The sequence below is a fragment of the Macadamia integrifolia genome, chromosome 12 (genome assembly GCF_013358625.1).
Source record: "Macadamia integrifolia cultivar HAES 741 chromosome 12, SCU_Mint_v3, whole genome shotgun sequence".
NCBI classification, from domain to species: domain Eukaryota; kingdom Viridiplantae; phylum Streptophyta; class Magnoliopsida; order Proteales; family Proteaceae; genus Macadamia; species Macadamia integrifolia.
In genome coordinates this window covers 12,165,693-12,179,765 of record NC_056568.1, presented here as the reverse complement: position 1 = coordinate 12,179,765, position 14,073 = coordinate 12,165,693, and the positions used below count along the sequence as shown (strand labels likewise).

Sequence of the window (14,073 nt, the reverse complement as noted above, 5' to 3'; positions counted from 1 at the left end):
GGGCCAGCAAAATTTAAGAACCATTTTCCAAACAGAAGAGGAAAACAGGTAGGAGAAAAAGAGGTGATCAGTGTCTTGGATACCATTCCAGCAGAGGCAACAGATGGGGGAACTAGAATGTGCCTGAAGATGAGGAATGATTGCATAGGAAGGTAGTTGAATAAAGCTCGCTAGGCAGTGAAGCTGTTACGAGGTATTCTCAGAGTTAAGTTAACCACACTTAGACCTTGATACAGAGCTGCTAACTATGACGAATGCACTAACTATGTATATGATGCCGAAAATAGACCGACTTGATATCACCCTTTAATTCTTCAATTCAAATTAGCAAAAGCAATGTCTCCTTGCATAATATGGATTCCAAACATTCATGATCTATATGTGAAAGGAAGTCTTATCTCTAAAGGTAGAAAGGCTAATCTTTTCTAGTCTAGTTGAGTTGAGTCTATTCTGATAAAAGTGACTTACCGCTCTTTAAGGTGAGGGCTGGAGGGAAGGCCTAGCTATACACATACCCCTGCCCATCAGAGATGCCTACGTGAGACCGAACCAAAGGGAAAGCTATTTACCTAACTAGGTAATGGTACTATCATAGCCCTTATCGTTTATGTGGATGATATGGCTGTGTCTGAAAATGATGAGGTTGAGATAATGAGATTGAAGACCTACTTGGCCCAACAGTTTGAGATCAAAGATTTGTGTCCCTTAAAGTATTTCTTGGGGCTTGAAGTTTCAAGGTCTAAAAAGAGAACAAACATATATTAAAGAAAGTTTGTTTTATACTTATTAAAAGAAAGAAGGATGTTGGGTTGAAAACCAACAAGCTCTCCTATTGATTAGAATTATAAGCTAGGAGAAGAACGTGGACCTTCTGTTGTTGATGGTGGGAAATACCAGACTTGTGGGGAAGTTGATTAATCTCTCTTTGACTCGCCCAGATATCACCTATGTAGTTGGAGCGGTTAGTTAGTTTATACATGCCCCCAAAAGTGGACACTTGGATGATGTATACCGCATCCTTACGTACTTGAATTCCTCCCTAAGGAAAGGACCATTGTATATTAGGAACAATCATTTGAGGATAGAAGCTACAATAATGCTGATTATGCTGGCTCAGTTTCTGACAGATCACATACATCTGGATATTGTACATTTGTGGGTGGTAACCTAGTTATATGGAGGAGAAAAATGCAACCAGTTGTGGCTTGATCAAGTGCAAAGGCAGAATTTAAAGCTATAAGTCATGGAGTGTGAATTCTTATAGTTGAGAAGAATAGCATAAGAGTTGGGATTTGATACTAAGGCACCCATGCGTCTTTGTTGTGTTAACAAGGCTACCATAAGTATAACCCACAATCTTGTGCAACATGACCGGACAAAACAAATAGAAGAGTATAGATATTTCATCAAAGTGAAGATTGACGGATTACATATGTACTCCTTTTGTGAGGACAGGTGGTTAGTTGGCAGATGTCTTCACAAGGGGCTCTTCCATCATCAGTTTAGTACCCTTTTGTGCAAGCTGGGAATGTATGACATTTACTCTCCAGCTAGAGGGGGAGTGTTAAGAGTTTATGTATTAGGAGTACTTTGGGAACCATTTTATTTTCTTGTCTTACATTGTAATTTTTCTCTTTTTACCTTTTACCTCCCTAAGGAGGTGTATGTAATTTATCCTTTATGTTAGTCTACAAAATAGGTGAGAAGAGCTCTCTTTCTCTCTCCCACACAAGATTGCACTTATTCTTCTCTCTTCCTTCTTCCTCTTATTTGTCTTCTTCTTCTTTCTTCTTCACTCTTACCTTGATCCTTGGTTATTTCTAACTAATTCTCCATTACAAGTGCCTGCCCCAACAACAATAGAATATTTGAGCAAGAAAAAGCATATAGATATATCACAAATTACCAACGAGAAATATTCATCACAAAGCACTGTAAAAAAACTAAATCAGCACCTCAATAATATAACTGACAATATATACAACTTACAAGCAAATCTTGAAAGATCCAGGCATATGATGCCTGACGTTTTACGGCCCAGAAAATTGCAAGTGCCGCACAGAGGGGTAATAATGCGATAGAGAGAATGGATGTTTCCCCAATCATGGGAACATTTACAGTCGTCCGCCCACAGCTTCTACATCTTCTGCAAAGAAAGCAACAAAAGGGTTGAACAAAAAGAAGATAAGAGAATGGAAAAAAAGGAAGAGCAACTAGCAGAGAATATAATGGAATATTTAAAGGTTTAGCATAGTATATATCCTCTTAGGTATACCTCACTATCAGAGTTATTATGCATGTATGCATCCCCTGAAATTATAAGAAAGGAAATTCTGATGAGTATTAAAACATAAATATGTCTGCATTTCTGCATTTCATCATATATATATATATACATGCCTACTGTACATAACAATAGCTCAACAGTTACAACCTTGGGTTGTTCCACCCAGGCACCCACCAAAAAAATAGACTAAAGAATTGCATTCATTCTCTATATAACCAATTAAAACAGGCACCCACCAAAAAAATAGACTAAAGAATTGCATTCATTCTCTATATAACCAATTAAAACAGAAATAATAATAATAATAATAATAATAATAATAATAATACTAATAATCTTCAAGCAAAATGACACTAATAATCTTCAAGCAAAATGACAGCTTAATAAGCCCATTTTGAACCAAATGTTGATCAGCCCTTCATATTCAGACACAAGCATTAATTCATTCTCTTCTTGGGAAAAGGATACAGGACTTCATTTGTTTGTATCTTGTAAAGGTGCTGTATTAGCTACAGTCGTTTGGAAGGCTATTGTGAAACCAACACAGACGAAGGCATCATAGGAGAACAGTCTATAACTAAATGTTGTGAGTTGTTATCAGTTATTTGTATGTAATAGTTAATTTCCCTCACATGATATGACAAAAGAGTCTAGGAGGACCTGTACCTGAGTACCACCGATGCAGAAAAGTACGATCAGCACCCAGACGAACCAAGATGAGACAAAGTAGAAGAGTAGCACTAGTAAGGTGGATGCTATGATGACAAATATTACAGCACCCATTACATTAATATCAAGGATTTCACTCTCAGAATCAGATGCTCCGGCAGATTCCTAACCAATTAAAAGTAGAGATAAATATAATCCATCAATTGCATCTGACTTATAATAATCAAATATTTCAGAAGAAAATCAAGAATTTGATCATATCATCTCTTAGTAAAATTCAGATACCAAATTAAGCACAAGCAAATGCAAGCAAAACTCGAATTCACAAAGCTAATATAAGCATGATACAAACTCGAGAATTCGATCATATCACCTCTTCAGCCAGGTCCTACTAACTAAGTGGGACCAATTACCTTACATGGCCCCAGGCATGCCTTCTTGCTATCTCCGGGGTAATAATTTTTTGGGGTTCTGAATGGTGAGTCGGTGACACCCCAAGGCCTATTAAGGTTATTGCTAGCAAGACTTGTTAGCTAATAATGCCCTTATTATGTCTTTTCTCTTGAACTCCATGGACCATGCAATCAGCCCCAGCTTTCTCACTAAACTGTGTGAAGGAATTACAGGAAGCCATTAAGCAGACCTATACACAGATCTATGAACTTCGTCTCCAAGTTAATGAGACCACAGAAAAGGAGTTATGTAATGCCCCCAAATTTGGAACCTTAGAATAGGTATTTCTTTTATATTGTTTTTCTAAGTCTATTTAAATATTTGAATTTAGGATTTTTATTTTTGGGATGAATAAAAATTCAATTACGCAAGAGAGAAGAATATACAAAGGGAGAGAAAGGGAGGGTAAGGCTCACATCAAGACAGCAAAACAAAAACAGCAAGACAACACGCAAGCAAAAAGAGGGCTATGACAAAGCTAGTGGGGGTGAAATATAACCTAGAGGGGGGGTTGATGTTAGAGATGTGTACTAAGGGTAGTTTGGAAAATAGTCATTCTACATGTTTCCTTATATTGTAATTCTTCTTTTTTCCCTTTTACCTCTCTAGGGAGCTGTATGCAATTTCTCATAACACATTAGTAAAGCAATATATGTGCGAGAGAAATGATTCTCTCACACATACGATTCTACCACTTCTCCCTCTTCTTCTTCTCTTCTTCTCCTCTTCTTCTTCCTCTTCTCCTCCTCACTTGCTTCCTTGTTCTCTCACAACCTTAGATTTCAACTTGGTATCAGAGGATCAGGTTCAGGTTTGAGAGTCATGTTATGCACACCTAGTTCTCATTTCCTCTCTTGGGAACCCTAGGTTACAAAAGGGTTTCAAGGAAGAGAATACTGTGAAAAAAATTCTCTTGAGATAACCATGGATGAAGATCATAGAGTCAGCTTCATGTGAAGAAAATGCAGTTTGAAGCTCAAAAAGGACAATTTTTTGGCCATTTCTGCCACCCCTGGTCTCTCTCTCTCTCTTCTCTCTCTCTCTCTCTCTCTCTCATCTAGCTGCTACCGAGGCTGGGATAGGCCATCTTTGTGTCGCCCTAGGCTCATCTTTCAAACCCCTATGGCCTATGGTCTCGGTTCTTGAAGACAAGAGGTGTTGAGCCACAACAGTTGTCTTCCCTATTTTTAAGGTACTGCCAGAACTGTTCCTTTGTTCTTTTGCCTAATAATCGATGGCTGTGATGTTTTTGTGCTATCATGGGTTGATGCATTGTATGGTTTGAATTATTTGAGATGTTGTGAAGTGATGTTATGCTTTGAAGAGTGTGTTTGAGGTGGATTTTTTCTTGCCTTCATTGCTGATTTCTGGTTTTTCTTCTTGAGTATTGGGATATTGGATTTGGGTAGGGTGTGTACTCCCCAATTTGTGTGTGTGCTTCTTCAATATGTCTAAAGACAGTGGACTTGGAGAAGTTTCAGCTAGTGCATTAAGTAGTGCTCATCCAACTACGATGGCTTTTGAAGAATCCGAACACTCAGACTTCTATTGTAAAGTTGGACAACACCAACTATTTGGACTGGGCTCACTCTGTGAAGCTTTCATTGTAGAGTGGGGGGAAGCTGGGGTACATTAAAGTACTATTCAAGCTCCGAATACTAATAATAAGCTGTACCGAAATGGGAGACTGAGAACTCCAACGTTATGACTTGGCTGATATTCTCTTTAAAACCTGAGGTTGGAAGGAGGTATCCAAGGACATTTGGGAGAGTGTTGCCAAAACCTTTGACCTAATGGGTGACTCAGCTAAGGTCTATCAACTACTCCAAAAGGTCATCACCATGAAGCAAGAAGATAGGACCATTTCTGAGTACTACCACACTGTCATTGGTCTCTGGGAAGAGTATAATCACTATAGGGATCTTCACTAGTCCAATTCAGAAGATGAATCTAAGGTTTACCAAATACTTGAAAAGGAGTGTGTTCTTATCTTACTTGGTGGTTTGAATCCGAAGTATAAGCCAATCTGGATAAAAATCCTAGGCCGATCTCCTCTTCCATCCCTTGATGAGGTGTGTAGCTATTTGAAGAGTGAGGAGACTCGGCGAGTGGCCATGGAACCTACACCTCCTCTTGAGTGATCATCTCTTACTTCTAGTTCTCAGAAGGATGAGTGTGGTGGTGGCAGAGGCTAGGGACCACCTTGTGGAGATGAAAGGGACAAATTAATCTAGTGGTGCTCGTGGTGGTCGTAGAGGGGTAGCTCGAGCACACAGTGTGTAAACTAAGATTGATACTCTAGGGTCTCCTCCCAGTATATAGACAAAGAACAGTTCCATTACCAGGGAAGATATTACACATTCTGCAGGTTCATGTCTCAGCTGTGTGACTCATCATCTTCAATTATAGGGCCAGACTCCTTACCTTCAGCCTTATAGGTTTCCACATCTGCCCCTTCCACAACTTCATCTTGGGTTCTTGACTCCGGTGCCATTGACCACATGACTAGTACGTCTAATTATTATAATAGGGATAAGATCAGGGTAACAGATGGCTCCCTCTCCTCCATTTCTGGTAAGGGTAACATTTCTATTACTTCCTCCATTTCACTTGACTCTGTTCTTCATGTTTCTAAACCTTGCTACTAATCTTTTATCTATAAGCCACATTACAAAATTCTTAAATTGTTGTCACATTTTTCCCTTCTCATTTTGTCTTTCAGGATTTGGAGACTAAGAGGATTATTAGTAGTGGGCGTGAGGAGAAAGTGCTCTACTTACTTGAACCATAATCACTTTTTTTTTTTTTGCCATAGCTCAGTCCTATGTGTGTGGACGTAGTGATGGCAAATCTATGGATTATGTGATGCTTTGGCATCAACGTTTAGGACATCCCTCTTTTGTTATGAGGAAACAATTGCCTCATTTATTTATTTATTTTTTCTTCTTCCCATGACTTTCATTGTGAACCATGTATTTTTTTCCAAACATTGTTGTTCATCGTATCCTTATCATGGTAATAGATCTTCTGTTCTTTCTCGCATTGTGCACTCTGACGTTTGGGGGCCCTCTACTACTACCTCTTTACTTGGTTATCGCTACTTTATTTCCTTTGTCATTGATTTTTTCCTATGTTATTTGGATTGTTCTGATGAAGCATAAGAGTGATGTTTATGATGCTTTTAAAGTTTTTTTTTATTATGTGATCTGTACTCAGTTTGACAATAAAATTTTAAATTTTTTGTTCTGACAAAAGGAGGAGTATATGTATGGTGGCCTACAAGACTTCTTTACTGATAATGGTGTTATTCATTAGTTGGCTTGTGTTAACATACCCTCGGCTGGCTGGCTTACCTTAGTTGGGTTGGTTCTTCAATCCATGTACCTTTACTGGTTGTACCTTCATCCTTCCTGCTTCGGTGATCAAAACTTTTGAGGGTCTCCTCTGCCCCTTTGGAAAGGCTTTGATTCCTCCAGATTCCTCAAACCCTTTAGCTAGAAAAAGGTCTGCCTCCCCAAATCGGAAGGAGGGCTTGGAATCAAGAAAATCAAGGACACTAATCTGGAGGGTGTTCTCAAGCTTATCTGGAAATTTGTGTCCAAGGATAAGAGTATTTGGGTAGACTGGATCCTCTCTGGTCTGCTCAAATCCAACTCTCTCTGGACTGCACCTATACAAGATGCATCTTGGATTTGGAGGAAAATTCTTGAACACCATCCCATTGCCCTTACTGCTATTTCCTATTTGATAGGAAATACGCAGGCCACCACCTCCCTGTGGAATGATCCCTGGCATCCCTCTAGTATCTTATCCTATCTGATAACCCCCTTAACTATCTACTCTTCTGGTCTCCCCTCAATGCCTTGGTCTCCTCCATTCTTTCCCCCACTGCATGGTCCCCTCCCTCCTCCCTCCCTCTCCCCCCGAGTCATAGAGAAAGGGATAACAAATGCAGTTGGATCCCCTCTTCCAATGAGATTTTCTCCTCTGCATCTGCTTGGTCCTATGTTCATGATCCTTCCCCGGTGGTGCTATGGGCTGGTCTAGTTTAAGGGTCATATTCCTCGCCATAGCTTCACTGTATGGCGTTGCTTGTCCAACTGCCTTCTAAACCAATCCTTCCTCATCCACCACCACCACATTCCTGCCAATCGTTCCTGCTACCTCTCTCCCTCTGGGATTGAGGACATTAACCACATATTCTTCTCCTACCCCTTCTCCTCCTTAATCTGGAAGACTGTCCTCTCCTTTTGCTGGCCGACTAAAAGGTTTATTCTCCCCTTCGACAGAGAGTGGGATTGGGTGGACATGACCTTCTCGGGCCCTTTCATATGTGATTCCATTGGCAAATTGGCATTCTGCGCTACTATAAACCACCTCTGGATGGAACATAACATTCGTAGATGGACCCCCAAATCCCGCACTCCAAACAAGATTTGGAAAGCTATCTACTTTGATGTCACTTCCAAAGCCTAAACCCTGTATGGCCTTCTCTCCCACCCTGTCCTTAATTCCCCAAAAAAATCCCACATCATTACCTCTTGGAATCTTCAGGTGATCTCATCCAACCCACCTGATGGAGTTGGCTCCCCGCCCCCCTCTTTTCCATTTGATGGTTTTGGTAGTTGTTCCCTTTTTTGGTTTTTAGATTTGTTTCGCTTTTGTTATTGCTATTTTGCTGCCCAGGGTTGGCTTTTCCTTGTTGGCTTAAGCCTTCCCCCCTCTCTCTTCCCCTTTGTATATTCTTCATCCAAAAAAAAAAAAAAAAACCCCAACAAAATAAGGGCAGCTGAGAGATAAAATCGCCATTTGATTGGAATTAGTAGGACTCTTCTCTTTGTCATGCATGTTCCTAAAACTTTTTAGTTTGATGCCTCCTTACTACCACGTTTTTAATCAACTGTATGCCAACGAAACTTCTTGGTTCCAAAACTCCTTTGGACACCTTGTCTCCTCAGACTTCTTTTTTCTCTCTTCCTCCCAAGGTGTTTGGGTGTATTTGTTATGTCTATATCAGTAAATCCTCTTGGAATAAATTGGACCCAAGGCTCTCAAATGCATCTTTCTTGGTTATTCCTCAATTACTTAAGGTTACAAGTGATACCATTCTTCTTCTATATGAAGACTTCTTTCTAAAGATGTCACCTTCCTTGAGTCTGTTCCCTTTTTTGCTCCTCATCAGCATCGTATTTAGGGGGAAAATAATAAGAGTGAAAGGCTGCAGATGACGTTCCTTTCCTTTCCCTCTTACCTATTTTCCCTTTTATGGTTGACATTAGGCAACACAAAGAGGTGGATGTTGTTGACATTGGTGATCATTCAGGTGGTGGTCTAGGTTTTGATACTGAAAAGGTGGATATCGTGTACACAAGGAGTAAGAAGACTTGCCAAGAGTCCTTTTTGGATCCACATCCTGAGCTTATCCTTCCTCAGTCAGGTAACATCTACTCTACTCACTTTGAGTGAGAACTTCCTATTTTTGTTTGAAAGGGTAAGAGAGCTTGTACTAATCCTATAGCCAGTTTGTTTTCTTTAATGCTCTCTCTCCTATAGGTGTTGCCTTCACTATTGCCCTCTCCTCTGTTTCTATTCCCAAGAATTGTATTGAAGCTATGTTTGACCCTAAGTGGAAGCAAGCCATGACTAAGAAAATGATGGTCCTTAATAAAAACTATACTCGAAAACTAGTTGATCTTCCCAGGTGGAGAAGTCCAGTGGGATGCAGGTGCGTCTATAAAATCAAGTACCAGTCAAATGGTTCTATTGAGAGATACAAAGCAAAAGGATACAACCAGGTGTATGGGATTGATTATTATGAGACATTTACTCCTGTGGCTAAACATAATTCCACAAGGGTCCTATTATGTCTGTTAGCAAACAAAGACTGGCCACTATATCAGTTAGATGTGTAGAATGCCTTCCTTTATAATGATTTAGAAGAGCAGCTGTACATGTAAACTCCTCCCAGCTTCAAGTTTCCTTCAGCTGAAGGGAAGGTGTGTCTACTTAAGAAGGCCGTGTATGGTCTCAAACAGTCTCCTAAGGCATGGTTTGAAAGGTTCCAATAGGCTATTTTGAAGATTACGTACTGACAAATTCAGGCTAACACAATTTTTTTACCAAACGAGGTAATGGAACCATCTCAACCCTAATTGTCTATGTTGATGACAATATGGTGACTAGAGATGACAGAGCTGAGGTAGTCAAGATGAAAACCTACTTAGCTCAATAGTTTGAGATCAAAGATCTCATTCAAGTCTCGGGCTTCCTTGATAGCAGTCGTCTTTGGTCTCCACTTGGTATGTAGTGACCTAAGAATATTCTTGGCCATCTCAGAGTTGGTGTAAGTCTTATCAAGTCCTTTCAAGGTATTTATAGTATTAGTAAATCTAGTAAAAATATCAGACATTTTCATATTCATGCCTTTTAAATAATTCATATTCTTATACAAGCATGTCTACCTTTCTTTCTCTTACCTCTATAATACCTTCATAAATACAAGTGTGTTCCAACTTTTTTGGCGGTATCACACATACTTACTTTGTTAAATTCTTCATCGCTCAAGGCATATTATAGGAAAGTAAGAGGCTTAAAGTTGTATTGCACAAGGTTGATGTCATTGTCTGTCCATTCTGACTTGTCTTTAGGTACTTTCTTACCGTCGACTTCCTTAGTGATCTCGTATAGACCTTTCTTAATGACTTTTAAAAAATACTCCATTGAAGTAAAGAAGTCTAAAAAAATCAAAATTTTTAGGGGAACCAAAAGATGTAGATGAAGAGGCTATGGTCTTTGACTCGGTTATGATAGACTAAGGTCTCAAATGTGAGCTCCTGCTCTGATACAATTGAAATATAACCCAGAGGGTGTGAATACGTTATTACTAGTGTATTAAAAGTTTTTCGCCGTTTTAAACCTTACTTATGTAATTGTAAAGAAATATGAAATAAAAAGTAAATACAATCACATAAGTACACACGATTTTATAGTGGTTCTACTCAATCCTTGTTTAGTCCAGTCCTCGTAAGATCACCTTGAGAGGTATCCACTAGTTCTTCCCATGCATACAGTAGGTGGGGAGGAATCAAATTTACAAACTCTTTTAAAGATAAGAGGATCCGTACAATCTCATACAGGATGATACAGTCCTTTTCAATCTCTTTTAAGGATGAGAGGGTCCCTATAATCTCTTTTAAGGATGAGAGGGTCCTTATAATCTCTTTTAAGATGAGAGGGTCCTTATAATCTCTTAAGGATGAGAGGGTCCTCACACAAACCTAAGTGCAATCTAGCACTTAAGTAAACAAGAATGTCCATTCCTAGAGTTAAGCTAATTCTTGGGTTAATGCAACTTTCAATAACAATAAAGAATGGTGAGATGTTACCTCGTGTGATGCACTAAATGCACCTTAAAGAAATCCTTAATCACTTCTTTTGATGATAAACACTTGAAGAGAAGGTGGAGTGCAATGCCTGAGATCACCTGAATGCTTAGAATGCAATATCTAACATCTTCCCCCAGCCCCCACCTTTCCTTCTAAACTCCTCAACAAATTTATCCCTAATAACCTTGCCTCACCCCTTTGCTCTATATTGATGTAGATAAGTCACTTAATGGGATTATTTTATTGCAAATAAGCCTTAGGTTGGGTTATGTTGTATTGGGTCTTTGATCCCATGGGTTTTCTTTGTAATAGGCTACTTTAATGGGCCTAAAATATGGGTAGAAAGTAAGAAAATGGGATTTAATTTATTAGCTTAGTTATAGTCCTATTTTGAGTCTATTTCCTTTGTTATTTCAGTTTTTAGTCAGTTTAGGTTTCCCTATTAGTGAATGACTAATTAGTTACCTACTTTATGTTGGAGTTCTAGTCTAGTCCTATTTGGAGTCCAACCCCTATTATATAATGTCTAGTCATACTTGGAGTCTAACTCCTAGTTAGGTTATGACTGCTAGTCTAGCCTCGACTCCTAGTTAGGTTATGACTACTAGTCTGACCTCTTTATATAGAGGAGCTAATGTAATCTAATTTCTCAGTTATGAAGAATGATGAATTGAGTTAATGTTTGAGAGCCTTAGGGTTGTGTGTTATTCTCCCCCCTTATGCGATTTCGCCCTCTCTAGTTGGATTTGTGCAATGTGCCAATGTTTGATTGTGTGATCCCTTCCTTCCCCTTCTATTCTAGTTCTTCCTTTCTTCCCTAAGGCCCCCTCCATTATATACCCTTGGATGAGGAAATCCTCTTGGCCATCCTCTCTCATAAAGCCGACAAGGCTCATGGGCCCGATGGTTTTAGTATGGGATTCTTCTCCTTTTGTTGGGAAATCATCAAACTAGACCTCATCCTTGCTATCAGAAGCTTCTTCTTTAACCCCTCCTAGATCAAAGGTGTTAACCACATCTTCCTTTATCTCATTCCCAAGCTCGAGCGAGCCTCCTCCATAGCAGATTTTGTTGTTTTATAGTTATCCTTGTTGGCAACTTCAACTATATGGTGCTGATGACATGGCCAGTTTGGGTGACATGGCAGCGTTTGGTGTCTCCGATAAGATAAAAGTGTTATATGATGCGTATAGAGTAGATTGATTTATCCCTGATAGGTGGTGCGAGATTCCAGGTCAAAACTGGAAAATTTGGCCTATTTATGCTCGGGAGTATTTTTTATACTGAAAATGAATTTTCTGAATGACGGTTTCTTCATGAAAAAAGTAGTGTCATTTATCCAGTCTAATGCACCTGATTTCGTTGGGTTTCGATACCATATGAAGAAGTTACGGCATTCGCAGTAAAAAAAAGATGGCTTATGTTGCAGTTGGGGGTAGTTTCGGCATTAAAGATGAATTTTTTGGAAGAAATGCTCTCCGTGTAACCTTGCGATAAAAATCCAATATTTCCAATGCACTTGGTTTTATTGCGTTTCGATTCCATATGAGGAAGTTGTGGCATCAAAAAAGTTCAGGGGCATTATGGTCTTTTTGTATGGTTGAGTCTGATGATCAAGTCTTCTGAAAAGTTGTAGAGCGTCGAGTCGTGGTTCCAACGCACTTTTTTTCGTCTCGATCAGAAATCATATGAAGAAGTTACACATGTTTCCATGAAATTGGTCTGAAGTTTCAAACCCAAAAACCCCAAAGAGCTCTCGACAATAAGAGGGGTTTTTAGAATTTATTTCAAAATTTCGAGGGTCTTTATGCAATTATATAAGGGTAGGGCTTATGTGTGGTTCATTGAAGTGAGTCGGTTAACGTGTGGCACACGTGCAAAGATCATGTGTAGAAGATTCCCATTTAAAGCCCTATTTTGATTTTAGGTTACAAGGAATCCAATCCGACAGCTGGTAATTAAATTACCTTTGGTGAGTGGGAGACAAGCTCCCTAAAAATCCGGAAAAGTAGCCAATAAAAAGGGGGCTGACTGCTTACATCAGCCGACGTCAGCAAGTGTAATCGAAGTCTGTATGAGATTCTCATCCTACGGCTCTGGATAAATTACTTTACTTTATTTCAGTGGCTAAGATTAAAAGAAGACTTTAATACCTGATCTACAGTCAAGATGAATGCACCTTTCTCCTTGCTGCCAGCGCACCCTACGCCACACATTGGAAGATTCCAAATGGAGCAATCCTATTAGCCCAACTTTAAGTGGGCATAATTTTTTATTCCCTTGGCCATTTTGGTCCATCGAAGCCCCTATTTCTTCAGAATTTCACCCTTTACACTATGGAAGCAAGAAATTTGATTTTTGAGAAGTGCAAGGCTGCGCTTTTTGAGAGAGAAGTCTTTCCCTCCATTGATATCCATGTGTTGATGAGAGTAGCTTCTTGACTCTATTAAAGGCTTGAGTGTGAGGTTGGTGAGCTCTATTGATGGAGTATTGACTCCAAGCCAAGAGGGAAAGAAAAAGGAACAAAAGAGAGCTTGAAGGTTATGTTGATGGTGCTTTAAAGAGCAAGAAGACAAGGGGAGGAGAGGAGAACAAGGGAGAGCTTGTTAGTGGAGGTTCCCAGTCATCCTAGGCAACTGGTTGTGAAATTTCCTAACCCTAGATTTGCATTACATATATGCATGATGATATGTATGTATACTAGGTTAGTTATGTATAATTGTATGCATGCTAGCTAGTTGTGGATGTACATTCTGGGCAGGGCTTGACTATACTATGTAGGGCATTGATATTAGCCCCAATTTACTGTACTCTTGTATTGTGTGCTTAGTGGGTGCTCCCTTACAGTGGGTGCTGCATATTGTACCAAAACTGCATGTGCCATCTTAGTTGTGGCTTGAGAAAATCAGGTGTGATTGCTCCCGACTGTGGGTGCAGCTAAAAGTAGTCTATTGAGTAGGTATAAAGCCTTTACAAGCACTACTCCTGGGACGTAGGCATATTGCCGAACCTCGTAAGAACCATGTGTTGTGGGTGTGCTTATTATTTGTATTATATATTCATATATATATATATATATATATATATTGATGAAGTGCATGGAATGTGGAATGAGTGTGCACACTTGGAAGTGCTTGTGAGAGGCTTAGTGTGCATACGACTGTGTGTGAACAGGGATAAGTACAAGGACAGGTACATCAGGGTTTACCTAGTCAGATATTAGACAGACTTTTGGGGATCGAAATTGGACTCAGTGATTCACTCCCCCTCTCAGTGATT

At 39.5% G+C, this 14,073-nt stretch overlaps 1 protein-coding gene across 4 annotated transcripts in view; it reads right to left on the bottom strand.

Annotated features, from left to right (window-relative positions):
* LOC122057730 (signal peptide peptidase-like 2) overlaps positions 1-14,073 on the bottom strand; it is a 108,727-nt gene that overhangs the window by 52,998 nt on the left and 41,656 nt on the right. For 3 of the 4 annotated variants that reach the window (XM_042619957.1, XM_042619955.1, XM_042619958.1), the window contains 3 exons: positions 2,954-3,121; positions 2,276-2,310; positions 1,990-2,146 (listed from right to left, as the gene is read on the bottom strand). In XM_042619957.1, the coding sequence (XP_042475891.1) occupies positions 1,990-2,146; positions 2,276-2,310; positions 2,954-3,121 (360 nt within the window). The remainder of the gene's footprint in view (positions 1-1,989; positions 2,147-2,275; positions 2,311-2,953; positions 3,122-14,073) is intronic. The other variant, XM_042619956.1, reaches the window with a different exon arrangement.